Source organism: Falco biarmicus, chromosome 2 (assembly GCF_023638135.1).
Source record: "Falco biarmicus isolate bFalBia1 chromosome 2, bFalBia1.pri, whole genome shotgun sequence".
Lineage (NCBI taxonomy): Eukaryota > Metazoa > Chordata > Aves > Falconiformes > Falconidae > Falco > Falco biarmicus.
In genome coordinates, this window is record NC_079289.1 from 44,668,703 (window position 1) to 44,694,366 (window position 25,664).

At 40.5% G+C, this 25,664-nt stretch overlaps 1 protein-coding gene across 8 annotated transcripts in view; it reads right to left on the minus strand.

The window, feature by feature from the left end:
- Positions 1-25,664, minus strand: part of KLF12 (KLF transcription factor 12) — a 249,805-nt gene that overhangs the window by 40,977 nt on the left and 183,164 nt on the right. For 7 of the 8 annotated variants that reach the window (XM_056329628.1, XM_056329626.1, XM_056329625.1 and 4 more), the window contains one exon: positions 20,380-20,439. The exons of the other annotated variant lie outside the window; for it this stretch is intronic. In XM_056329628.1, the coding sequence (XP_056185603.1) occupies positions 20,380-20,439 (60 nt within the window). The remainder of the gene's footprint in view (positions 1-20,379; positions 20,440-25,664) is intronic. 8 annotated transcript variants of the gene reach the window in all.

Genomic DNA, 25,664 nt, shown 5'->3' on the forward strand with positions numbered 1-25,664 from the left:
CTATCACCTAGTCTGAGTGCTAACCTCCCAGTAAGGTGTCACACAAAGGACTGGGAGGCTGGAGCTGGAGAAATATCTGAGGGAAAGGAAACAAGGGAGATGAGAAAAGCACTGCAACACGGCAGTGGAAATAGGCCCTCTCTATACATCTTTCTATACACAGCTGCTTTTCCATTCAGACTCCCAGGATACTCTGCAAGCCGTTGCAAAGAATGCAATCAACTTGAAAAATATTGAGCAGATTTTTTAAATCAAGCAAAAAACCCCCAAAATATGCTTGTCAGTTAACAATACAGATGACAATTCTGATAGCATCTTTACATGTACTCTTGTAAATCCAATTTGCTTTCAGTGCAACTACATGTAGGAATACAGCCACCAAATGGCAGAGAAGGGTTTAAAATTTAGGTCAAATGTAACATTGGTTGGAAAGTTAAGGAGAAGTCATGTCACTCCAAAAATGTAATTAATTTTCAAAATCTAAAACCAAAGTAGGATGCCAGAATGGCTTGTTCACATTTGGAAGCTACATTTAAAAGGTACCTACTTATGCTATAAGAATGGAGAATTTTAAAAATGAAATGTATTTTTATTGAATTAGTAATTTGCTGTCCTTCTAAATCTCTCCAGGGTTTGAGTCACGAAAATCAAGTAAACTGTCTTCCTTCTTTCTGGAGAGAATGCTTAGCTTCTAACCAGCTTGGTTAGCATCTATACACATACTCTTTCAGGTTGATCTCCACGTTACGCAGTTTGCACTCCAACTTAATATTTTAAAGAAAGCTCCAAACCCCTCTACAACTTGACTGTCATGTGAAGTTTGAGATTTAACAGTACTAGACTATACAGTTAGATTTTTTTAAAGATTAAAAAACTAAAGCTTACATCTTGCTGGTTAATATTACAGCATATCCTAGCAATATCATAGATATGAATGAAGATTGCATCATACTGACTACAAAATCGAAGAGAATGTTTTCAGCCTCAGTTATCTGTACCCAGCTTGGCTGCATCTTTTTGCTGCCTCCTCTAAACATTACTTACATGTAAATTGCTGTCCTCCTTTTAGCACTATGTTATTTCTCAATTTTTATATGTGATTAGGAAATTTTCGTTAGAATGAACATACCTAGATTACCTGTATACAAAAAAGCATTTACTAAAAATCCAAAATACTTTTACAAATTCCCATTATTCCCACTGAAATGAAAAGCAAAGAAAGCAATTCAATTGCTTGGAGGGGTTTTCCTTTCCTATTGTTTTCACATATACATTAATTGAATGCCTCTTGAAAACACAATCGACGTTAAGTCTCGACTCTAGATGGCAGCAGCCTCCTTTAGTTTTTAGTTTTCGCCTTCCTTAGTTTCCTGGTCTTTGTTCCTTAACCCTCCAAACAATTCTATACTTCTTTCTCTTCCCCCAAAATAAAGACTTCAGTGCTCCGAGCTGCACAGTTTGGGGAAGAGGACTGGAAGGCATTTTCACTAGAAGAAATCAGGCCATTCCTGCAGTTAAGCTACATGGTTCCTCAAAGCGTGCAGAATAATTGAGGCCTGAAGTGGGGGAAAAAAGAAAGGAAGATTTTTTCCCCTCCCCCTTCCCCTATCAGTCACCTGGAGAAACGTTGGAAAAATAGTGCTTCTTTTTGTCTAACAACAGCCCCTCAGATAGAAAGGCAGGGGTCAAAGGACAGAGAAAAGAAAGACACACAGAAGAAACAGAACAAAAAGATGCCATTTCATAATGACTTTGAACAGGGAAAAAAAGTCTACCTGAAGAATACAGCTTTAAAGCTCTGGACAATTTTACAGATCTCTCTCTCTTGGGCGCAGTATACTGACACTATGCTGTGGAGTTTATTAGATGAGCTGAGTCTACTTCATGTATTGTAAAACTTAACACATAAGGAAAGCTATTGCTCATGTTAAAACACCTTGTCTAAACTCCTTTCCTTTCTCCCTCCTAATATTTGCATTTAGTTTTGCCACCCAGCCACCAGTCTTGGCAGATCTCTGTATTCTCCTGTGTATGTCCTCCCCCCACGCTGTTGTTAGTGTCTTCCCCTGTAATGGGTATTAGGTAGGGTACCACACTTCCTCCAACTCTAGCATTTCTCACATGCTCTTTGACATGATCACATCTCTGGCATTCACGTGAATCAGATCGAAATACAGAAATACCTTAAACCGATATTTCTAGAACTCTATGCATGCATAATTCTTTAACAATTGTAAACTATTGCAATTAGAGGCTGATTCTGTGAGCCCTCAAGCACACAAGCAATTTTATTTGGGCAAACAATTCCAGTTCAGCTGGATCAGTCCCCTCTGTGCAGTTTCCCATGAATGTGTTTTCAAAATCAAGTTATTAGACTTTTAAGTTCACATTTACTGTCAAAATTTTGAGGATTACCACATACACATGTTGTTATGGTCTTACTTCTACTGATAAGGACACATAGGCAGATTGGAGACCACTCAGCAAACTGGCTTTTGAAATAGATACTACTGAAGGGTACTTAATGCAGTGGTCTAACACATTCACCTGTTAGCATTGCATCCCCAGCTTATGTTTGTGCTATCCTCACAACTCATGGACTTTTTTCTGTATTAAAAACACACAGTTCAGTCCCCTACAAGCCAATCTGAGGCCCCATATATCCAAAGATTGGTGAAGATGAAGCTAAGAAGCATGGACCTAGCTGCCTTGCTGTGAGGCATACACATGGTCTTGTGAAATGATAAAGGTATAAAACTACAGAAAACTCTTGACGGATATCTTCATCCTCACCCTTCTCCAGCTGCAGTCAAGAAATGCATTTTCCTATGAGAAGCATAGAAATAATAGAAAAAAGGATTCTGAGAACCAAGGATTTAAGACTAGCAGACAAGTACCGTACACCTAAGAAACAAAAAATACCAAGTTCAACTTCTGAATTCTTCTCTGACTCACTCTACTGCAAGATCAGACAATTTCAAGAAGTCTGAATACAGACCAGGCCTGTTACTAGACTCTACTTGACCACCATTACTAATTACATGATCGTTACATGACATTTCTCATAGTGTGGTTTTACCTTACACCTGAAATGATGTAACCACAGGCATCTAATAAAGGCAGCATTTTTGGGTTTTTCCTTGTCCATCCCAAGTCATAAGCATCACTAACCCTATGGAAAAGCAGGTTAGGGGAGCTAACATGTGCCACCGCCTGCCATGACATGACTCACCAACACTTGGCTCAACTGCTGTGCCCAAACAAGAGAAGTGGCCACAACCCATGACCAGGAACGAGGACTGGACTCTGGTCATTAGATCTCCCCATTCAACTCTGCAATCAAATTATCCCTGTTACTTTTGGAAAAGTAACTAATATCACCAAGTCACCTCATTGCAAAAGAACTTGAACACTAAGTTAACAAATGGACTTCCACCCATATATACACCAAAGCTTAACTACCTTGTCAAATCGTCAAATCGCAACTGAAGCATCAAGACATAAAGTGTCTTCTAGAAGACTACACTAATACTGCCCCAATGCTTTTTAAGAAGAAAACCCCAACTACCCAACACTGACATACATAGTTCTCTGTGTGTGCACAAAAACCTGAAACTGGTGGATCTAAACGTTAAATCCTGAAGTTGGATCCAGATGGCTGAACCTGTGTCCACATGAGACCCCACAGAACTTAAAGTTGTTCCCTGAAGGTGCAAAGGGTTGCTTGCACGACTGCATTTCCACCACTGGGATCAAATCTTTACTTCTGGGTCTAACACAATTATGATTTGGAAATGACATGTGAACCACAGCCACTTTAAAACCTGTATTTCGAGGGCCCAACACAGTTTATGAGATCATCAGTAGTCTCACCCTCAGGAATACAGTAAGGGACAATTCATTTTTGTGCTACCAGAGGGAGCAAAAAGAGACCAAACAAAGTGGTAAACCTTATTCTTTCCCTTCTTCTCAATTATTATCAGGTTTACCTGTAATTCCTAGGTTTAACTATGAGAATCAACATAAAATATGAACAGAGTTCAGATTTACAAATTTATTCTCTCAATACCCAAGTGAGGCTGATGGACAATGTTACCACCATTATTCAGACAAAGAAGTGACACACTGAGCAATTAATTGCACTTTTTGATTTTTTTTTTCCAATGATCTGGAATAGAAAATATGGATGATTGGGGCATCCTTAAAAATCAGGGCATAAGAAATTGAAGATAACAGGGGTGGTATATGGCAGATAAGAAATCCTGAGTCACAGTCCCTGACTGCAAAGGTGTATGTGATTTCAGGTAACTCATCCTTCAAACTCCACTTTCTTGGCTTTCACTTGGGTGCTTATTTTACGGTATTTAGGATTAGAACTCACATACTAGTTTTCAAAGACAGACTTTTTTCTCCAGGGTGGTATTTTTACCTTGTATCTCCTCTACATTTGTTATGTTCTCTTCAAAACTCTTTCTCCTTCTCTGTTCTAATTTAGTTAAGTGGTTTGCTTAGACTGTTTTGATGGCCAAAGGAAAGACAGACATAGGTAGAAACTGGCAATTCTTGGGATTATTTACCTCATGTATCTTAGACTACAAGTTTTAAAATGGGATGGAGATATCCACGTCTTTCCATTAAATGCAGAACGAACTCTACCTATCAATTTCACTGGTGAAAGGAGTCACACCAAGAGAAACACTGAACATTTATTTATCCATGGCAATAGCTTTAGCTGTTACACTGAAGACAACAGGTGACACTGAGAAATGAAGGCAACTATTTCCACACAGCTGATAAAAAAAGGTGGTGGTTTGCAAAACACATTTAAGTGTAGAGAAAAAGGAAAGAATAAAAAGACTCATTTGTTTTACAAGTTGTTTGATTGCCCAACAAATTGCTTAGTTATTTGTCTACTCATATTTGCCATACGTGTACATTTATGAAAATGCAGTCTGAGGGACCACAGAGAGTGTCTGAAGGCAACACAGGGCACACTGATACATTAAAGTCAAGGGTGTATCAGACTTGTAATGAGGGACTAATTTGGTTCTAAGCACTAGCTTGGCAGAAACAAAATACTTATAGACTATTAATAGAGAAACTTTTCACAGAAGCTGTGACCTTTATGACTTAGCATGGTTTACAGCCCTACCTCTGTTACAATTAAGCAGATCCTTGCTGCAAAGCAACACATTTGTGTCTTTTTCTCCTAATTATAAGGAAGGGACTGCTAACGTACAGCAACTCTTCAGTACACGTACTGATGCAAATCCCTTCTGCAGTACAGAGGTGTACTGAGACACAGTAAGGGAAAACACAGGGTTCATGCTGCTCTGAACAAGCGTCCCCTAATGTCCCACAAAAATCTGTCCTCGCCATCAGCAGCCACTCTAATCAAAGGCCTATGGAGATTTGAAAACAGTGATCTCTATGCTGTGATAATAAAACTAATTAATATGACAAAATATTATCAGTCACAATGTTGCAGAGGAATTGGGGGCGGGGGGATGACTGTATTGAAGTGGTTACTTCTCTCCCTTCAGTCAGACATATGTAATAGATTTCTAATGACTTTGAGTATAATTAAACATTTAAAAATAGTATTGCAAATGCCTGATGGAAAACAGTTACGAAACACATCAAAGAGGATAGTCCATTTACTGTTTCAGCCTTTATTTGCCAAGCCATGTGTCAACAAAAATACTGGTTGTTAAGGTCAATGAGACTTAGAAAACCCACAGAAATAACTGTATCAGGATCGGTTTTAACACAAGTGATCAGAGTCTAAACCTCAGGAAAATATGTAATGTAAAAAAAACATTTGTATATTTAGACAGATTAAATCCACACTTTTTTTAATTGTAAAAGATACTTATTCATGTGACTCCATCTGCTCACTGCTGTAACTCACAGCAGCACACAGAACATTAGCAAAAGGAGATTTCTAAAAGTGCAGGTGCATGGGATTAAACAAAAAAAAAAAAAAGGCACAAAACAATGTAAAACCCCAACAAATTAGCTCCAGAAATACAAGCTAGAGAGAGAAATTTGGAAATAATTAGAACAATTGGTACAGTAATCCTAGCTCTTCCTGGCACCGTGAAAATGAGGAACTCTACAGGGATACACCAACAGCTCAAGCAGCAGAATACCAACAAGCATCATTTTGTCATACTTAAAAAACAGAGGGCTGAACAAGCTACTGACTAGAAGCAATCGGTAAAAGCAGCTAAATGACCGGCATTTCAGCACTTTTACACTTTGCAAATATTTGTGCAAAGAGAAATTATTTGCAGTGATGTTCTGAATGTAAAGAGTGATAGAATAGTTCATGAGAACCATGCTTCTTTAATTTAACCTATTCTTAGTAACAGATTCAAACAATGACAGATCTAGGATTAATTTGGTCTTAAGAAGAGAGCGCAGAGTGAAAACTCTTCCCGTGAAAATTATTTCAGCCACATCTTTGTGTGGATAGCTTGTTCACAACCATGTTACCCTGGGAATGCCAAATTTGTCAGATAACTGAGGGGACAGTAGAGCTCTGCACAGCCAAGAATGTAATGACAGGAAGTGATTATTCACTATTTTTTCTAAGAACTGGAGGTTTAAACTGAACAGAGGGAAGAAGCTGTTTTTTTTAACATACACATATTTAGAACTCATTGCCACTGCATAATGCACATGCCAAGAGAATAAATGGACTGAAGGAAGGATTAGACAAGTTCACAATGGGCAGGGCCACATATGGATATTAAACGTTAAGGTCAAGGAATAGCTTCAGAGGCTGAAGGTACATAAACTACTGATTTTTGAAGCTTTAAAGAAGAAGATGGATAGAGGAGGGGACATAGGTATTTCAGAGGAAGAATCACTCTATATCAGCCCTGGGTTTCTGCTTTTCTGGTAAATACTAGCCAGGTTACTGCGTCCACTTGGACTGACACAATAGGAAGGATTTTAGGCTTTAATTAATTGCTTCTACACACACACTAGTGAAACATGCCCTTTTGAAAACAAATGCTAGCTTTAGTGAAGGACTTCCATATCAGAGGAGCAGGTAGGCTAGTTCTTATGTCAGCAGGACTAGCATGACCTCCAAACTCCCATGTTGCTTGAGGTTTTTACAAATACATGGCACATACAAAAAATCACAGCTTTAAAAACAGCAGACCCAAGGAAGCACACTCATCCAAAAGGAAAAGGTTCAATTTGCAATACCCAGGCTACCCTTCAGTCCAACAAGGCAGGGCTCTTTGCTGTACATTGTCCACTGTTTTGTTCAGGTCAAATCCAGATGACAAACTGATGAGCATACTACCATTTCCTATTCAAGAGTATTTTGTAGTCCCATAAGGACTCGCCATCTTCTCACCATCCTCTAGCCCAGGAGGCAGGTGTAGGGGCCATGAAGATATATCTAAGGGCATGGGAAGGTGGCGGGTAGGCTTTTCAGTCTTGGTGTGAGAGGCCTGGAGGAAGGGCAAGGAGTCATGGCCAAGGCAAATAGGGAAGAGACAACATCAAAAAAGAACAGCACACCTAGGCTGTCAAGGTGGCTGAAGCATACTGGAAGCAGCAATGGGCAGTCTGAAAGGTGGAAAACTGGCAGAGATTTCAACAGCTAGCTCAATTGAACAAGTCTCCTTGAACTCTTTGTTAAGAGGATTTTCTCTAAAAACTTCCCTACTCTAAGAGCAGGATATCTTAGCAACTTTTACTCATCAGGTCTGGTGGTAGAAGTAACAATACCATGGAAACTACTTTAATTTTCTCCATTGAAATCATTGTAGGGCTTAGTGCGTGCACCAGGATACACAACAGTATTTAACGATATTACCATGACACAGTGATGGAGAGGGTGGCTGGGAAAGGGGAATCTAAAATAAAAAAACCAAACCACCATCAGAAAATCCTCCACAAAATTGCCTGATGAGTCATTTTTGTGAAATGAAAAGTAATTTACACAGCAGTTTTAGAGAAAAGAGAATTATGCAGTTAATCGGCACTGCTGGATAATTACACTGTACATGAGGCCTTGCTTTTAGGGGAAAATATAAGCTAATAAAGAGAGTCAGACGATCGGTAATGGCAGGGCTTTTGGGAGATACCAGAGACACAAAGCTAAATAATTTAAAGCTAAGGAGTATAATGACTGTGAAAGTGAATTATTTTAAGTTTACATTAATTCTCCACCCAATTACATATCTAACATGAAGTCCAAAAGCTAGAGAATTCCCCTTGGCTGCAAACAACCACAGTGACAATGAGAAAGCTGAGGGGATGTGATCCTGAACATGACCAGACTCTGAATGTGTTCTCCCAACTGCTGTGTACATCCTTAATATTCAGAAGTCTGCTAGAGAATTAAAGCCAGTTTACACTTCCCACCCATTACTGCTGGTTCAAGTAAGATCCCTCCCTAATACGGTCAGCTGCAGTCAATCAATTTTCTTTGCGGTGCCATTTTGTACCTTTCAAGCACCAGCAGCAGATGGCTTAGCCTGGCTGTCTCACCACCACACTCCTAACCGAGAAACCAGTGAAAAGTTAAACAACATTGAATTAACAATGAAAATCATGACTAGTGTAATGAGAGCATTTCATTACCTTTGTGCTGTAAGCAATTTAGCCCTGATTATTATTGACCTTTGGTGATAATGCATCCAAGTAAAATGTGCTATCTTAAAAAAGCACGGGTATACTGGAAGGTAGACATTGTTTCTGAGCGTATTCATAAATAAACCAGACCATTTCCCTTCCTGTGTTAGAGGTTTACCTTACAGCTGAGTTACCAACATTCAGCAGTCCCCCTTACTTTCTGTCTGCACAACAAACAAGAACAACTTGACACAGTACACCTGGCAAATTATTATTATTGTTATTACTTCTATGGTACCCAAAAGAGCACTAGGTACTTCACCAAGTAGTTAAAAAGATAAACTATGTGCCGCAGTGAGCTAATGCTTGGTGAAACAGTAGAACTACACAGGGTGGAATAACAGGAGGAGGTGGTGTAACAAGAGGAAGTATATGGGTTACAGGAATAACATTAAACTGTTACTAATATGGGCGACATGAGGTTCAGTGCACACTGCTTATTCTTGTTCCACACTGAGTTCAGAAGAATCCCTGTGACTGGACATTTTGTTAGCATACTTTCCAAATCCACTGTTTTTTCCAGAAGTGCCGTTTGCTCACAGGCTAATCCGTATCTTTTTTTTTTTTGCTTAGGTTTTGCAGCCTGAAAGCAGATATATTTGAAAGTGTTGTCAGTTCCAAAGGAATCATGACTATTAAAAACTTAGGGTTCAACAAACAGCAGCCACAGACTTCGAAGCTTTCACTGATTTCACAGTGACAGCATAATAAAGTCCATGACTTCAGGCCAAGAGACACCAGAGCAAATACAGAGGAGCAGCTCGCTTCCCTGCACACTACATAATGCACCAACAAACCACACCATGGGACTCTGCACACTCACAGCACAAGTTGTGTTGCAACTAACTCGTTTCTCTTGCTGACTTTGTTGAGTTTTAGAGCTCATTGTTTAGGGAACCACACAGCCCACTTGATGTGGCTGGGTCTGCTCTCACTGCTGTACTATGATGCTGTGTGAGCCTGCTGCTCCCATGCAACTCCGCGTCCTGACAGCACTTCCCACTCCTCTGCCAGAGGGATTACAGCATCCTTCACCTGCTGATTTCATTTGGGACAGAGTGCGGGGCTGGGGGTGGCGCAGAAAAGAGGAAGGTGCATTAAAAAAAAAAAAAGACCAGGAAAAACTACAGCACTTGTTACCAAATCCATCTACCAGTACAAAAACAATTGCCACACAGTTCCCTGCTCTCTGGGCAACCGCATACCATGCAGAACAAAGCACGCTGTTGGCGCCTCCAGACTGTTAATAATAGTAAGGTATGTGCTGCAGCAGGAGGGAGAATCGCGATGGGTAGTCCTTCACAGGGCTGGCCTAAGGAATGGATCTGCTCCAGGCTGCCTGCCAAATGCACTGGAAAAGTTGACTTTCTGGGGGCCGCCCAAGGATGCTTTTCTCCTGCCTGCAATATTCTTCAGAGTGCTTTTGCCCAGACCGGACCACACTGAGCCAAATGCCAGTGGGAAGCATTCCTGCTTGCTCTCCAGCCTCCCCAGCTGGTACTGCTGCCTCCTGATGAAAGGGAGTCACTGGGCTCCCTGACCACCCTACAGATAAATGCTTCTACTTCATCCTGCCGTGCCTGTGGGGGTTTACAGAGGGCACTACAGCCAGAGGTGAGCAGCTGAGAAAGAAATCATTCCCACTAGCCCCTTAACCCAAGAAGAAGCAAGAGGGACAGCAGAGCCTGCCGGAGGGACTATTCAGATTTGTCCAGGACCCACTGCAAATGGGTTTAGGGATTAGGACAGTTTCACAAGATACGGAGAAAAGAGGTGAAAAAAACAGAACGTTTTGATGGAAACACCTCACTCCCTGCTAATACCCTCATATACCAGAGGTTTTGGAAGGGGGCAAAGGCAGTAAACCAACACTGAGAAAGCAAGGGGCACAAGGAAAAAAAAATAATTGAGACACTAGTGTTTATCAGTGCAGCATTTAGCATGGGGAGACATGTCCAAGGGAAGTGTGTATTCATGAACAATCTGCTGCCAGTTTGGATTTTGGATCACCTTTAGGTTTCCACACACATGTCATAGCCCTGAGATGCAATGTGTCCCTGCTAGGGCACTTCCTCCCCCTTCAGATGGCTGACAAACTATAGAACAATGAGCAGAGAAATGATTGCTGGCTTCATTAAAAGGATTGCAGACGGCTAGCTGCTAGAAGCGTTACAAAATATGTTAATGTTTCATAACTGAGTTTACTCTCATTGCTGTTTGTGTTTATAGCTGTGTGCATATAGCAGGAACAGTCAGGCAGGGTGAATGCTTGCAGTTGGGCAGATGAGCTGCAATACTTCATTTCCACTGGCGGAGCCGGATCAAGGCTTCCCAGTTCATTTCTCCCGGCAGCCTGCCTTTGCTGCGGAGATGTGCTGTGACGCATTGAGAGCGAGCCCAGCTCTCTACAGAAGTGCACACAGAAAATGTATACCTTGACTATATAGAATCTTCAGCTTCCAAACCACTAGCACAGACTCCACAGGAAGGAGAAGCAATTTGGCTTCCATGGGTACCGAGCAGAAAGAAGTTGAGATTATTATCTATCTTGCAGAGGATTAAGGCTACCAAGTGTCTACCACAAAACATCAGCCGGCCTCACAAATACAAACATGCAGTTAGGGTTTCCAGGGACAACAGCATCTCACATTATGGTATATGCCAAGGGGTTAACCCAAGCCTTGGAGCTTTTGAAACTGGTTTTCTTAAGCCATTGTCATGTCCTAAATATAACTTTGTTTTCATTAAAAACAAAAAGATCCTTTAGGGGTTTCCTCTGAAAAAAAACCCAGTTCTTTGAGGCTGTCTTGAGGATTCCTGGAAGTTTTTCATGTGTTCTAAAAATTACCCCCACAAAGCCCCGCACAGTCATGCCTTCCTAGCGCAGACACCCAGAGCATGCAGAGCCTGCGTGGCTCCTGCACCGGCTGCCCCCAGCTCTACAGCTCGAGATGGCCCTTCCTGACCTGAGCTAACTCTGCCCAAGTTATTTCCACGTTGGCTTCACAAGCTACTTCTTGTAGAGAAAAGCTTAACTGAATTATCACCTCATTCCAAACCAGTTCCTATACAAATAAGAAAGCCCATGAGCATAACACTGAAATTTATTGAAATGCTTATTTTCCTACAACGGCTGACAGAGTGTGTATTACTTTTCAGCAGTGAATACAGTGTTGCCCCTGTTCCTATACAGGACCAACCACGGTTTCTCTCCAAGACAGAGCACACCTCAGCGCTCGCACAGCTGACATCCTTCCAGGACTCTATTAACATTTTCCCTACGACAGTTGCCACAGCTGAGCTGTTCTGCACAGATTTTCTGCTCAGTATGGGGGGTTGGGGAGGGGTGCGTTAATTATACAGAAAGATGGAGCGGGGCCAGGCAGCCCCTCTGGTGCGCTGTCTCCTACATGCACAGCCTCCTTCCTGCTGTTTTGCAGCTACAAGGATCACCTGTTGGTCTTGGCTCTCGCCCAAGCTGGGGCCTAGCGGAAATGACAGAATCAGCTAGAAATGAGCCAGCTCCTATTCCAGCCACCCAAATGAGGGAAATACAAAAACAGATGATGGCAACATGACCTAGCTGCTGCATGCAGGAGCCAATAGGGGGTGGGGTAGAAGGGAATGGAGAAACAAGGGGTATATGTTGGAAAAAAAAACCCCAAAACAATACAGAAAACCCTCAGAACCACTAATACAAAGCTTTTTTTCCTGCTGTTCTTTTCTTCCTATTCAGCACAGCGAAAACATTACGAGTTTTTTTCTCTATATGAACACCTGCCAACAGGGAGAACTAACTACCTTGTTCCTGCTCCTGCTGCGGATGTCGGATGTTTCCATCTCCCACATGAGAGATATCAAAGGCCTATTCAGGCAGGTGGCAGAAAGAATCTGCCTTTTTCAGACTGGCTCCTCTCTGTACTGTGTGGTGACACACAAACTGTTCAGAGATCTGTGTTCTCCCATAACAACAGTGCTCAGCAAAACCTTTTACTTGATATTTGGGTGAGCTGCAATGTTGTACAGCAGAAGGATTAAGCACCACTTGCCTCTCACTTTGTTCTTCCGGGCAGAAGAGCAGCTAAGTAATCCAACAGAAAACATAGCCATCACTAACAGTATTTAAAAGAGAGGAATGCTGTCTTTTAAATGATAAAAATACAAGCTAATTACACACTGCATTTCCAGATGTAACTAGTTTCATACAAACTCTTGGCATCCATGTTTACTGGAAGCAGTAACCATCCTAACATCCAAAACTTCTCATTAAATTCCTCTGGACCCTTGACTTCCATGACACCATAAATGCGTACTCTCAAAGAGCTTACCAGGCTTTAAATGAGCTTGTAAGGTTTGGTGTTTTTAACCAGTAATTTTTAGAAACAGTAACAATAATAGTGGGAAAAACCTAATTCTTAAAAGGAAGTTTTTTCCCTGTCCAAGAGCAATGGAATGGGACCCCAGAGCTTACTTCTTCCTAAGAAAACATGTCATTAATAATCAATGCACAGTCCAATTCCTCAACAAGCACCAAGCCTTCAAACACACCCAGTATTCACCAGTCTTGGTGACTCTGGCCTTCAAACTGCAACACTTTTTGCCTTGCCCTCCCTAGTTTCCTAAGCTTCCTTTATTTCTGCTCTTTCTAGCAACTAGGTAGGTAACCAGAAGCAAAATTCGAGCAGTGGGAGCAAGCTGGGGCTAATTTGCACCTTATGAATTATTCAGGCCCTCCTGATTCCTGCACCTGCATGGAGGCAGGAAGCTTGTGAGGAACAGTCATTACTCTTCTCTTGGGTTTGCACAAGCTCGGTTAATGCTCAGACACTTTGTTCCGTAACTAAGAGCTTCGGGTCTTGTATTAAGCAGTGCAAGTCGAGGTAAAAAATAACCTTACATTGTCAACCCATCCCTCTCTGCTGCCCCAAACCCAGGATAATCATTCAACCCCTTCTGAGACAAATAAATTGCAGTGTGTATCAGACTGCTGAATTCATCTCACATATGCTAATCTGGATCAGAGCATCAGCAGAGAAAAAGCAAACGTGTGCATGAGCTGGTCTCATCAGGTATTTACTCAGCTGTACTAGAATGCACGTTTAAACTTCTCCCTAGCTCAGTAGGGAGTATTTCATGTGCATCAGGTATTTCACATGCTAACTTGATCATTAAGGCATCCTTCCCCACAGATATAGCACAAATAAATTCTCTCCCTAGCATTCTGGCTAACATCAGGGGTACTAATAGTTTAATACTATTGGAAGAGCCTATGTTGTGCTTTCAACAGGACGGATTTAACGAGCAAATAGGACTTTTCCATCTCCATCTACTATTATCTTGGTAAACAGAATATGACACCTAACTGCAAATCCAGATATGACCCATGAATCTAGACAGCCAGTAGGAACATTTGCAGAAAGCAGACAGAAACCAGTTAGAACTATCAACATTTTTTGGGACAACAATATGTTTTTGAGTTCATATGCTATGGCAAACAGATCCAAAAGTATTATGCATAAAAGAAGCGGCAAATACCATCTTTACCGTATGCCACATCCACAGTCGCACTGAGTATCTTTGGGTCTTGTACTTTATTAACATGCTGTTACCAACAAGTTCTCCAGTTAAAAGATCATTTCATTAATCCCAAGCAGCTAAGCATCATGCTTTGATTGATTCAGCAGAACAGATCTGCGGTAACTGATAATGAAACCTCTTTAATCCCCTCTTCCAAAATAACAAGTCAAACACAAGTGTTAAGCATTCAGAAAGGTACAGTCAATCTTTATCAAATCTTTGCTTTTCTTCTTTCTATGCCTAAAGAAGTTAATTCATTTTCCTTTTGATGCAGAATGCATGATTGGTCCTATGCTGCTCTTCTCTCATTCCTATCCAATAACAGGTACTCTGGCTCTTTTTTAAAGGTATTTTACTCAGGCATGTAAACACATCTTATTCTTTGATGCTTTTTCATTCAGCATCATTAATCCCCAGCATGAAATCAATAAACTTAAAACATTTAATCATGTCAAAATGCAACATACAAATCCACAAATTACTTCAGCTCATCACACACACTGAATAGCTTGCAAGTTGGAAACTATGCCTTATTTTTGCCTTGGGAATCAGCAAACTCTAAGCTAGTCTTTCACTGAAGTGGACAGATTCTCTCTCCAGGTATTGGCCATTAGGTGAAAAAAGGTGTTGATAAACAAAACCAGGGATTTTCTGTTTGCTCTGTAATCTTTTTCCATCCCTCGCAGTCACATTGGCCCATGAGGAACACTTTACTGCAACCTCTTGACAGTATGCAAATTTTAAAATTTTAAAAGCCACTACAGTAACTGGGTTACAGAATATACTAAAGGTGCAAGGGAAGGGAGAAACATCTTTGCAGTTGTTCATTTTCCTTTTTAACACCACACACTGTTTCTCAGCTTGAAAAGAATGCACAAGGGACAACAATCAGAGCTCCTTTTTTAAAAAATAGGAAGAAAATTTGCTCTACCTCATATACGATTTCCAGAGTCATTGGGATATGGAAAGTGACAAGAATCTCTTTAATGGGGCAGAAATTGTGACTGAGCTGCAAAATTCCAGGCCAGCCAGACCCATCCTTTGATAGGCAAAAGGGTAGAAACAGGTAAACAGGGAAAAGGCATACTCCAGATAATGGAATAATATCTTTAATTCTACTACATTAAAAAACACTGAAAGCTTCCTCATTTGAAAGGAGAAAATCTAGTTTGGAAAGTTTAATTCATGGAGAAGTGTGGAAACCAGCAGGTTGAAGCCCTGACTTGGGAGGCAGGCACCCAAAAGCCTTCCTAGGTCCATGACTGCATTCCCACCCACTGGCTCATTAACAGTCCTAGCCAGCATGTCTCTAAACTCATGAGGTCTTCACTGTTAAGCCGGAGCTTCTTTGAGTGCCAACCACAAGGCACATGTTCACACCTACTCATTCTGGCACCTGCCTGTTTTTCACCTACAGACAGGACAAGGTCCTGAACTTTGCCTATGTCTTGCGAAGAAGCCCCAAAAGGCAGGCAAAGTATTGATGATGGGTGGCACTGGCAAGGTGGTGTATTGTGGCCCTGCAGTCAGGTAATTCACCCAGGGAAGGAGAGACTTCACTTGTAGGTCCTTCTCAGACAGAAGGTTGATTCAGCATTGCCATTACCCCAGGAATAACTCAGCTATAAGGACTTGGGGTCTTCTGCACATGAGGCCTCTCTGCAACCAGGAATGCAAGAACCGTGAGGCTAAAAGGTTGGGCAGTAAAGGGGGATTCTGGCTCCATACTAGAAATCTGCACACTCAGTTCTGAGAGGAGAACTGTTTCAGTATCCGTGGCTGTTTCTGGCCTAATGTTTCTCCAGGTAGGCCTAATCTAGGCTCCACGGAATGGAGCCTACAGTCCCACTCCTGTCCATGGCCAGGTAGGATTCAGGCTCTTCTTACCCTTTCTTCTTCCCAGCCGGTGACTTCTGTGCTCCTGTCTATATGACGGCTCAAGTTCAGCAAGAAGGTAGATGAAAGACTCCACTGCTCCCCAAGTATCTCCTCTGATTAGGCCTGCGTCAGGGATCCCAATGATTAAAACAACCCCGTGATGCTTGTGCTGAGAACCTAAACCTCTTTCAGGTTACCACTTTGTTGACAAACTAGGTAACAAAGCTCTCCTGCAAAGGTGGAAATACTGCTGTTGCTGCTGCCAGTTTGTTTTTCAAAAGAATCACCTCTGCTCCATTATCATCCAGAAAGGGCTATGTGGACTATCTCCAAGTGAAATGGATGGTTTATTCCATACTGGTTCCCTATATAGTCAATAATGATTTATCTAATGTAACTGGGCTTTATTTCCATGGAAGTAGTTATGTTCCCTAGGCCGGCAGCAGAGTATACACCTAAACTAGATCAGTAGCGTCTCCTTTTTGGTTGCTCCTGAAACATACAATTCTCTCCAGTGACTACAATGTGGAATTCAGGTACTTGTCCTCAGAGGTCAGATCACCCTGCAAAGCTTAACCTTAACATACAGGTAGAAATTTGTGTCCAAGTGAGGCACAACTGCTATTTGTTGAAGTGTTTAAAGAGTTCTGTGAGTGTGTAATAGAGATACCACTGTCTCCAGTGTAGCACAAGATACTCTCACTACAGCTGAGTGAGGGAATGAAAACTTCATAGCAGGTATAACTAATCTGTACTTTACTCTAAGTATCCGAAGTCTCAGTGACCTCCTGATTTTGCAGTTCTTCCCACTGAAAATGTTTATGCACTGAGCTGCACAGAGGAAAAGACGTAGATTAGGGAATTACTTCAAATGCTTTGGCTATCCTAGGTGCATTAATTTTTCATTACCTCATTTATGAAAAAAAAAAAAAAATCAACAAAAAACCTGAGGTAAAACTAAAGTATGTAATGAGGACATTGCAAATCAGGCAAAGGGAAGATCAAGCATTTTCTTCTGGCAGTGTTCTTAATTATTACCAGTAACATTCTATTTATTATCATCATCATTATTCCTTATTCTTTTTCTTTAAAATGATTCAAAGTCTCCCAAAATGTGTACTTTTATTCCGTTCAACAAACGATAGATTCACTCACAGTTGAAAGCAAGCAAAGTTTACACATAAGAAATACACTTTCTTAAAGCCTGTGCTCTGTAGTTACAGTTTGGTCCTGGAGATAAATTGCAAGTACAGACTTGGGCCTTACATTCCTCCTAACTGAAAGGGGATCCTAACAAATGAAACCATGTACTCTGCAATGCTTATTTTCTTCTTGAACTGGTGACAAATGAGAACTACTACTTCACGTTAGTCTTACAAATGGCGGGAATAAAACAGAGCAGTGCAAACGTCCATCTTTGAATAGTGGAGAGTCAAAGCAAACTAAGGTGAAAATGGTGTCTGGCAGGATAATTCAGATCGGGAAAGTCATCCAACTCCATAGCAGCTTGACCCTAACATAGCCCCAGAGGCAGTGCTCCAGCTGCCAGCTAGATAGCTAGCCAAGAAGCTAGCAGAGGTGCAAGCCAAGAAGCCAGCTATGAACTCACATGCCAGTGCTGGAAAGCTATATTCCAGAATTTGGCATCTGGGTTCTCCAGCTGCCAAACATCTCCCATCTGGCTGAGCCTGTGGAATGAGGTGTCAAAAAGAAGAATAGGGGTAAATTATACAAGAGCAAAAGCAGTACTGTTTGTGAGACACCAAGAACCAAGAGGGATATTGAGCCCACCAATATCTGAAACTCACATATAGTGTCACTTTGTCACCAGTGAAATGGTGCATCAGGACACTCCTGGATCAGAGGATGCAGTATGGACAAAATTCTCAACGTTTTACAGGAACAGTTAGATATGTATGAATGAACTGGAGCAACACTCCCAGCCTGTGGCCATCCACGGAGGTCAGAAGATGCATACCATTTGTGTAGAAACAGTTTTGAGTAAAACTTACAATGAGCCCAATACAAAAAAATGGAAAGGAGCCTACAAAAAATATTTCTTCAAGGCTTTGTGATCCATTCTGTTCTCCACCACCACAAAGAAAATCAAATATCTAAGAATATTCCTGTATTTTCATAACTAGAATACCATAATCATGAGTGTAATACTATGGAAGAATAACTTGAAATCTAGAGGAGAAAGATAACTGTAGTAATACAAAATTGAAAAAAAAAAAAAAAACCAAACCAAAGTGGGCGGGCATGATATTTCATTCATATGAAATATATACACTCACACAGATGTATTTATTTGTAGCAGAATTAACTTCTGACACGCAGTTACTGTTCCTAAACTTCAATAGTGCTGTACTCCAAGAAACAAGACCAGCTGTGAGGAATACTACTAGCAGTGTGAGCCATTTTAAGTGCACCATAAAAATTCATATTTTTAAATGCCACACTGACTTAAATATTCATCTCACTGCTCTCATTTCCACCTTTCACTCTACAGACAGGTCCACATGGCCTAAACAAAGTCTGACAGATGTGACTTTCTTCAACAATTTGGTCCTTTATTCTCATCTCACTCCAGTCAGAGCCAACAAACTTTCAGTGGTTTAGAATTGGTACATGAGATGACTTATGCCATCCTCATCTGTATCTTACCATGCATGTTGTTCAGGGGGGCCTCATTAGTAGGATCTTATATTCATTATTATGGTATGTGTAAACTCTACATGAGCAAACTTTTGAGAAAAATACTGATGACATTAAAAAAAGAGCAAAAAATTGACAACATAAGGCTTCTTCTTGAAAATGCTTCCTGTAGAAGAAAAGCTAATATAATTGGTGACTACATAGAATATTATTGTTAATTACAGTTAAAGGAGCATGCATTCAAAATTTTATCTGAAATAGAAATTTTAGAAACACAACATTTTGGGAGACCAGTAGGCTATTCAGAATAATTTCTGAAGTTGCACTGATAATTTCCATGAGTTCAAAGAAAATTTGAAGGATTTTTTGAAAATACACATACCATCTCAATTTCATACCCAAGGAAACCTTAAAAACTTTGCATTTTGTTTTAACAGAGAAATTGCTGCTGCCACTACTTTGAAAATATATGAGTAATAAGGTCTTGCAAATTTTTAATATGAACATACCAGCTGTAATGCAATTAAGTGCAAATTGGAGCTCAGAGTAGATTTGAGGAATAGTTTCTGTATTTGACTTCTCATTATCGATTTGAGAGTGCAATTGCTCTTAAACATGCTGTCTTCTTAATTGTATTATGAAGCTTAGCTCTACCTATAAATGTGAAGATTTAGATTTATTCTGCAACTTATTTGCTTATATCAAATGTGCGAAGTTGTTTTTCCTTCTGTACTCCACAGACAGAGGGCCCAGGGATTACTACTAACTAGGTAAAGCAGTGAACTGATGGGTTTATACTTCTGACTCCAAAGGAATCTTTTTAGGGGCCCACAAAACAATCAAAAGAAGGGGGGAGGTCAAGCAAGCAAGCAAGCAAGCACACAGAGTGGACAATTCATTGCACGCTACTTTAAAACCCAATAAACCAACAGCAATGACTCCAAAAAAAACCAGGGATCCTATCAGCGTTGGTACATCCTTTCCATCATGTGCCATCATTTCTACTTGGGCAAGGAGATGAACCCAAGGCACCTTATGGCATCACAATAGTCCTTGCAGTCACTCCCACAATGGATTTGTATATCAAGTCTGCACTCTAAAGCGGGGCATCTGCTAGGTGCATTACACAGTAAGGTTTTAAAATTTTTGCTTCCTTGGGGAAAAAAAAAAAAGCAAGGGGATGTTTGCAAAGACCTATTCCTACATTTTACAGCTTTGCTTGTTGACTGTCTCATGGTAACTGGCAATGACTCATTATAATATAAGCTATGTTGATTCACATTAACTTTGTTACTCAATTTCAGTAGACTATTTTGGGATATTTTAAACTGCATTATCAAACGCCAGACAGGATATTTTTTCTTCTATTCTCATATTTTAGTCATTGGGATTTGGAAAAAAAAATTGCAGTTTTCCCATGATGGACACCACCACCCTCTCAGCCCCAAAATATAAAAAGCAATAGTAAAAATCAGCTTTGGACCTTGCCTAGCTCGCATACCACCCAGCCATGACATAAAGAGGGAAAGAAAACTGAAAAGCACTGCTACTAGACTTTGTCAATAAAACAGAACATTATATAATACACAATAAAATGCTTCATACCTGGAGTTGAAAAAACGAAAAGGGTTAACAGCTGACCTGGCACAGCCCCACATGCTCTCTCTGGAAATTGAACACAGACAATTAGGAATTTTAAGTTACCCCAAACAATTGCAGGGGACTTAGACAAGCTTGAGGAACACTTACTGCAAAGTAAGCACATGACCTCAGTGCGGAAGGGACTTTAGGATTTTCCCATTTGCTTAAAAGTCCTTCTTAAAGTGAAATTGCTCTGTAGAGGTCCAACTAATGCTAAGCAAGTCATTAGGAGCCCTGCCATTAATTTGCATGGCAGCAGAGTCAAAGCTTAAGGGCCCAGGTGTCACTTAGTGGTAATTTTGGATCACGGTGGATCATATTTTCTTATTAAAAAATAATCAGTGACCAAGAGGTAAAAATTTATGTGATTCTAGAGCAGGCAGACATTGCACAAAGAGGAAAGAGAGGCTGGAGCAAACATTTGTTCCCAGAATTCTGCTACTTAAGTAATACTGTTCCCAACACATCACTGAAAAACCTAGCCTTTAATGCTTTTTACTTAAAACAGACTCCAGGGAAAATAGGTAACCTTCTACAACACTATTTGGAACACTGAACAACACAAATGTAAGGTATCATAGCTGTATAAACTCCTATGTTGGGATTTGGACTAAATGGAATGATCCTTTTCACTGACAAATTCTGATCTACTGCATGTGCTTAAACAAGAAGCACCATACAGCTGGCTTCTGGAAACAGTTCCATCATGTTAGGGAAAAAAAAAAAAAAAAAAAGAAAAACCTGTAGAAAGCCAAGTCCATGAATAACTCCCTTCAGTCCTTCTCCCTCTGGTTTAGACCACTCAGTGTAGCATGAAATTAGTCTGAGGCCAACGCCCAAGAAACTAGCAAAAATATTAGAATAACAACATGAATCACAAAAATGTTCTAGCACACTACCACTTGAATGCATTTGCACTGGATACATTTTGAAACCCTTAAAATGCTCAATTAAAATGGCCATGTTGGCATATTAATTGCTAAAAGTGAAAAGGAAATTTTCAAAGCAACTTTTCTTTATTTATATAATTGAACTTTCCACTGGCCCTTGGAAACTTACAAATAATCTATTTTCTCCCAAGATTTTGCACTGCAACTTTTGAAGCTCTCACATTTCCTTGCTTCAAGTGTATAGTAGACACTGGTCATCTTTACTGTTTGCTTGATTTTGCCATTTGTTAAACATTGAATTTCTGATAGGAACAGAAATATGCTATCAAGATGATAAAATGATGTACACAATTTTCAAAGCCAAAGTTACTAGCTCTATCGCAGCCTGACGTCTTTTTTCCATCCTCATTTTCCACTCTCCGTGTACAGTCCCTTCCTTTTTCAGTAACATACCTCAGACAACTTGTCCCATGGTATCATGAGGTACAGATTTTATCTCACAGTTGTGACAGTACCTAACCAAAGGGCACTGGGACAAAATCTCCCCTAGCCCATGAACCCTCAACTGAAATCAATATGCACTGAAAAAATGGCAACTGGACACCATAACATTGACTGTTGTCTCCCTTGTCAATTAATTTATAATCATGTCTGTGTCTTATTGGAAAAATACTTATTTCTACAGCTGATACAAACGGCCCAGAAGGAAGGCATCATGCTAAATTTTCTACACTTCTTTTCATAAAGGCCTCTTTGTAACAGCTAAGCAATAGGGCAGGCAAGAATACAGTTGGTGAGGATGACAAGTATTTGCATGCTGAGTTTTTGTCAGTTGGAAATTTAGCAGGCAACTAAAACTCTGGTTAGAACCTACAGTATCCAGGCACTGAAGTGAAAGATACCCAGACATCCTCCAACCAACCTCACAGACACCTAAAACTTACTGTGTTCTACTCTTGTTTGGCCTGAAATTCAAACAGCTGTGGCCTCCCACCCACTCTCTGCTCTGATCCAGAAACCATGGGGAGAAATGCTCAAGCCTTGCCTCTGGGACTCAAACCTTATCTGTGCTATGAAAATGCCTAAAACACACGTGACAACTCAGATCCAGCATAAAAGGGATCTGTAATAGTCACTTCCCAATCCAAAATACAAGTGTAAGAGGAAAAAGAAAAGGATGTTGTAGGACCACTCCTAGATATCTTTTGCATTCTAGCCTTACGTTTCAGAATTGGCAAATGTAGGTATCTGGCTTCCTGAGTCAGTGCTCTAACCACTAGGTTTTTATGCCAGACGTGGGTGGCTGCACCACTGCTGCTGGTTGTTGCATTTTTAACAAGACTGAGGACTGGCAGGAAGAGGACAGCATGCTCTGTGTTTTAATACAGGCAGAAATAGGTAAGCGGAGAACAAAGTACTTGATCTTTTATTTTCACAATGAGTAGTTGGGCAGGTAAGCTGGCTTTCTTTTTCTTTATTGCTTTATTTCCCCCCCAAACTGTATTTTAATGAGCAACTACAGGTCAGAAGCCCAAGCTCCAAAAAGACAGCACAGATGACTCATATCCTAGTACCTAGCAAGTAAGTGGAGCCAGCTCTGGGAAGGCGATCGCTTTGCCCACTGAACTTCAGAGCATTTAACTCTGTGTTGACTGTACTGTGGGAGCGTTGATGCCTTGTGTAGGTGCTCTGAAACACTGCTGGAGCCAATCACCTATTTCATAACCTCAGAATGGCTCTGCCAGACCTCCCCCAAAGCAGGCAATCTGCACCTTGTCTCAAAGTGCCCGTGCTGTAATGGTTCATCTGCACTCTGGGTACCTGCAGTATTTCACGTGTGTTGTGAGCGTAGCGGTACCTCTATGCTATGCAGTATATTGACAAGGATGTACCTGTTACAGAACGGCATGTACTTGGTAGGTCCTCTGAAGCAAAAGGAAAAACACGTTTTAATTTGACTATGCCTTAGTAATGGCAAAGAATCTCAGAAACGATGTGGTGATACAGACAGCAAGTAGTTTGGAAGTGGAAATATTGAGTGCAAAGGGAATCAAGCTGTTCAGCTGAGTAAAGAGTTTTCAGCAAATGATTTATTATACATTATCCTGCTACTCTGCTTTTGAAACTTTTATGACTAAGATTTCAGTCATTATTCCAGTTCCTCCTCTGAACTTATTTATGAATGGTTTGACTCTGTGGCCCTGATAAGCAACTGATCACAGAAATAGCAATGGCTATCAGTTCTTAAAATAAACACCATGGTGAGTTCTCTGTGAAGCAACTTGTCTGACAGCATTTTGTGTCCCTGCTTTATCACACAGTATCCCATCCCTATGCTAAATATTGTATTTTTAATAAAAATAATTGGGGGAGGTGTTTTGACAAGACAGGCTCCCGCTGACTTTTAATGAATTCAGAAATCCAAGTATTTCTTTTCATGCCTGCTGGAAGCTTCTGGTCACTTCCAAGTTACTTAATTTTTCAGGCTCTGTTTGCAACACTGGAGGTTTCCACTAAGAGCACATACTGTTGACAGGATTTAGGATGAGCATTTTTTAGGGAACCTCTGACCTCAGTACCTGCCAGCTTGCTCCACACTGCCTGAGCTTAGTGACACATGCTAGGCAAGAGTGGTTTGGCTACTGCCGCCTCCTCTGATCCACCCTGATCTCTTCCTTACTTTCTTCCTGCCTCAGGTTTTTTTATTTCCTTGCCCCACTGTATTCTGTGGCAACTTAGTATATCCCAGAAGGGTAAATAAATAGAAACGAAGCCAAAACTTCGTTCTTGACACATCATCATCATGGCTATAACAATGAAGGTGCTTGGCTTGACTCTGAAACCTGTGGCTATCATTACTTCTGACACACCTCAGGATTAGATATTATTATGTGAGCCATCGTGTTGCTTTACTCCTTGTTTCAGCCTTGAATTCCTTTCATTTTGGACAGAGTAACTTCATACATGTGGTGGCTTTCAGCTCCAATTATCCTTTTCTCGATGTGTCCAAAAGAGTAACACTCATGCCCTCAGTCACATACGCATGGAGAGTGACACCTCCTTGGCACATGGGCTCAGCACAAAAAACTCTTACATATCCATCATCCACGAACTTCCTTTCATTCCTCTTTATCTCCAGCCTAAAAAGAACTAGCTGTGAGAAATGAGGTTGCAGCAGAGTCACTGTTAGTGAAAGAGGCCTGAACTAATAAAGTGGAAAACCTAGCACAATCTTTTCCCATTGTGCAGGAAAACGGAAAACGGCAGAAAATATGTTTTCTCTTTAAGATTCCTGTATTCACTTGCTCACTCGATCATGCCTTGCTAAACAGTGTTCCCCTCTTCATTGTGTTCTTCTTTGCATGCGGTTTACATACCTGTGACCTACATAACTTTTTTTTTGGTGTTTTTTGCATGTATTGATCTAAACACTCAAGAACATTTTTCCATAAATCAGTATAAGCACTGCTATTAAGATTTAATTGTGCTGCATGTTTGTCTGTCACAAAATCACAGGAACTGCCTTATGGAAAAGGAAAGATAAAAAGTTATCTGATCTAGATAATGAAAAAAGAAGTAATTTTGGCTCAAGTGACAGCAGAGGACAATGCTCTTTCTTTTTCTTATCAGAAGTCAAGGTAGCAGTTCACTGAGGTAGTTTTATTGTGGCTTTTTCTGGCAATGTTCTGCTATCTAATCTGTACTGATGAGTATTTGCTACAGCTCTGAATTTCTTAATGCTCACAACTCTGCCTCTGCTTTCTGTGCTCATTTAGGAAGAAAAAAACCAGAAAAAAACTGAATAACGAATCACTGGGGAAACAGATGCCAAATAGGTGTACAAACTGCTAACTGGGTAGCAGTAATGCATAATGTTATTTATAATTCATTCTTCGGTGTCATGCTTTTCAAGCAATTACACAATGCCTGCCTTCCTATCAATAAAATGCATTTCACATATCTAACCACTAATGACTCAAGCTTCGCTCTGGAGCAACACATTGTAGTGGATTAAGCATGGGACTAGAAGGGAGACGTTCCTGATCCCAGCGCATTCTCTGCTTTCCTGCAAGGCCTTGAGCAAGTCACTAACCTGCAGATAATTATAATATTTGAACATACTGGGGACTTGTACAATTTAATTAGTTAATGTTTGCAAAGCACTACAAAGCTAAAAACTGCTGTGTGAATTATAATCATACACTATTGTTTTGAGGCACTTTATTCCAAAGCACATTTGTGTAAACATGTTTAGTAATGTAAAATTCCAATAATGGCAAAGTTTGATAACTACCTTGAAATGACTGGCACTTTCTTAAGACTAAAATTTAACTTAATTAACAAACAATCTATTTTTGG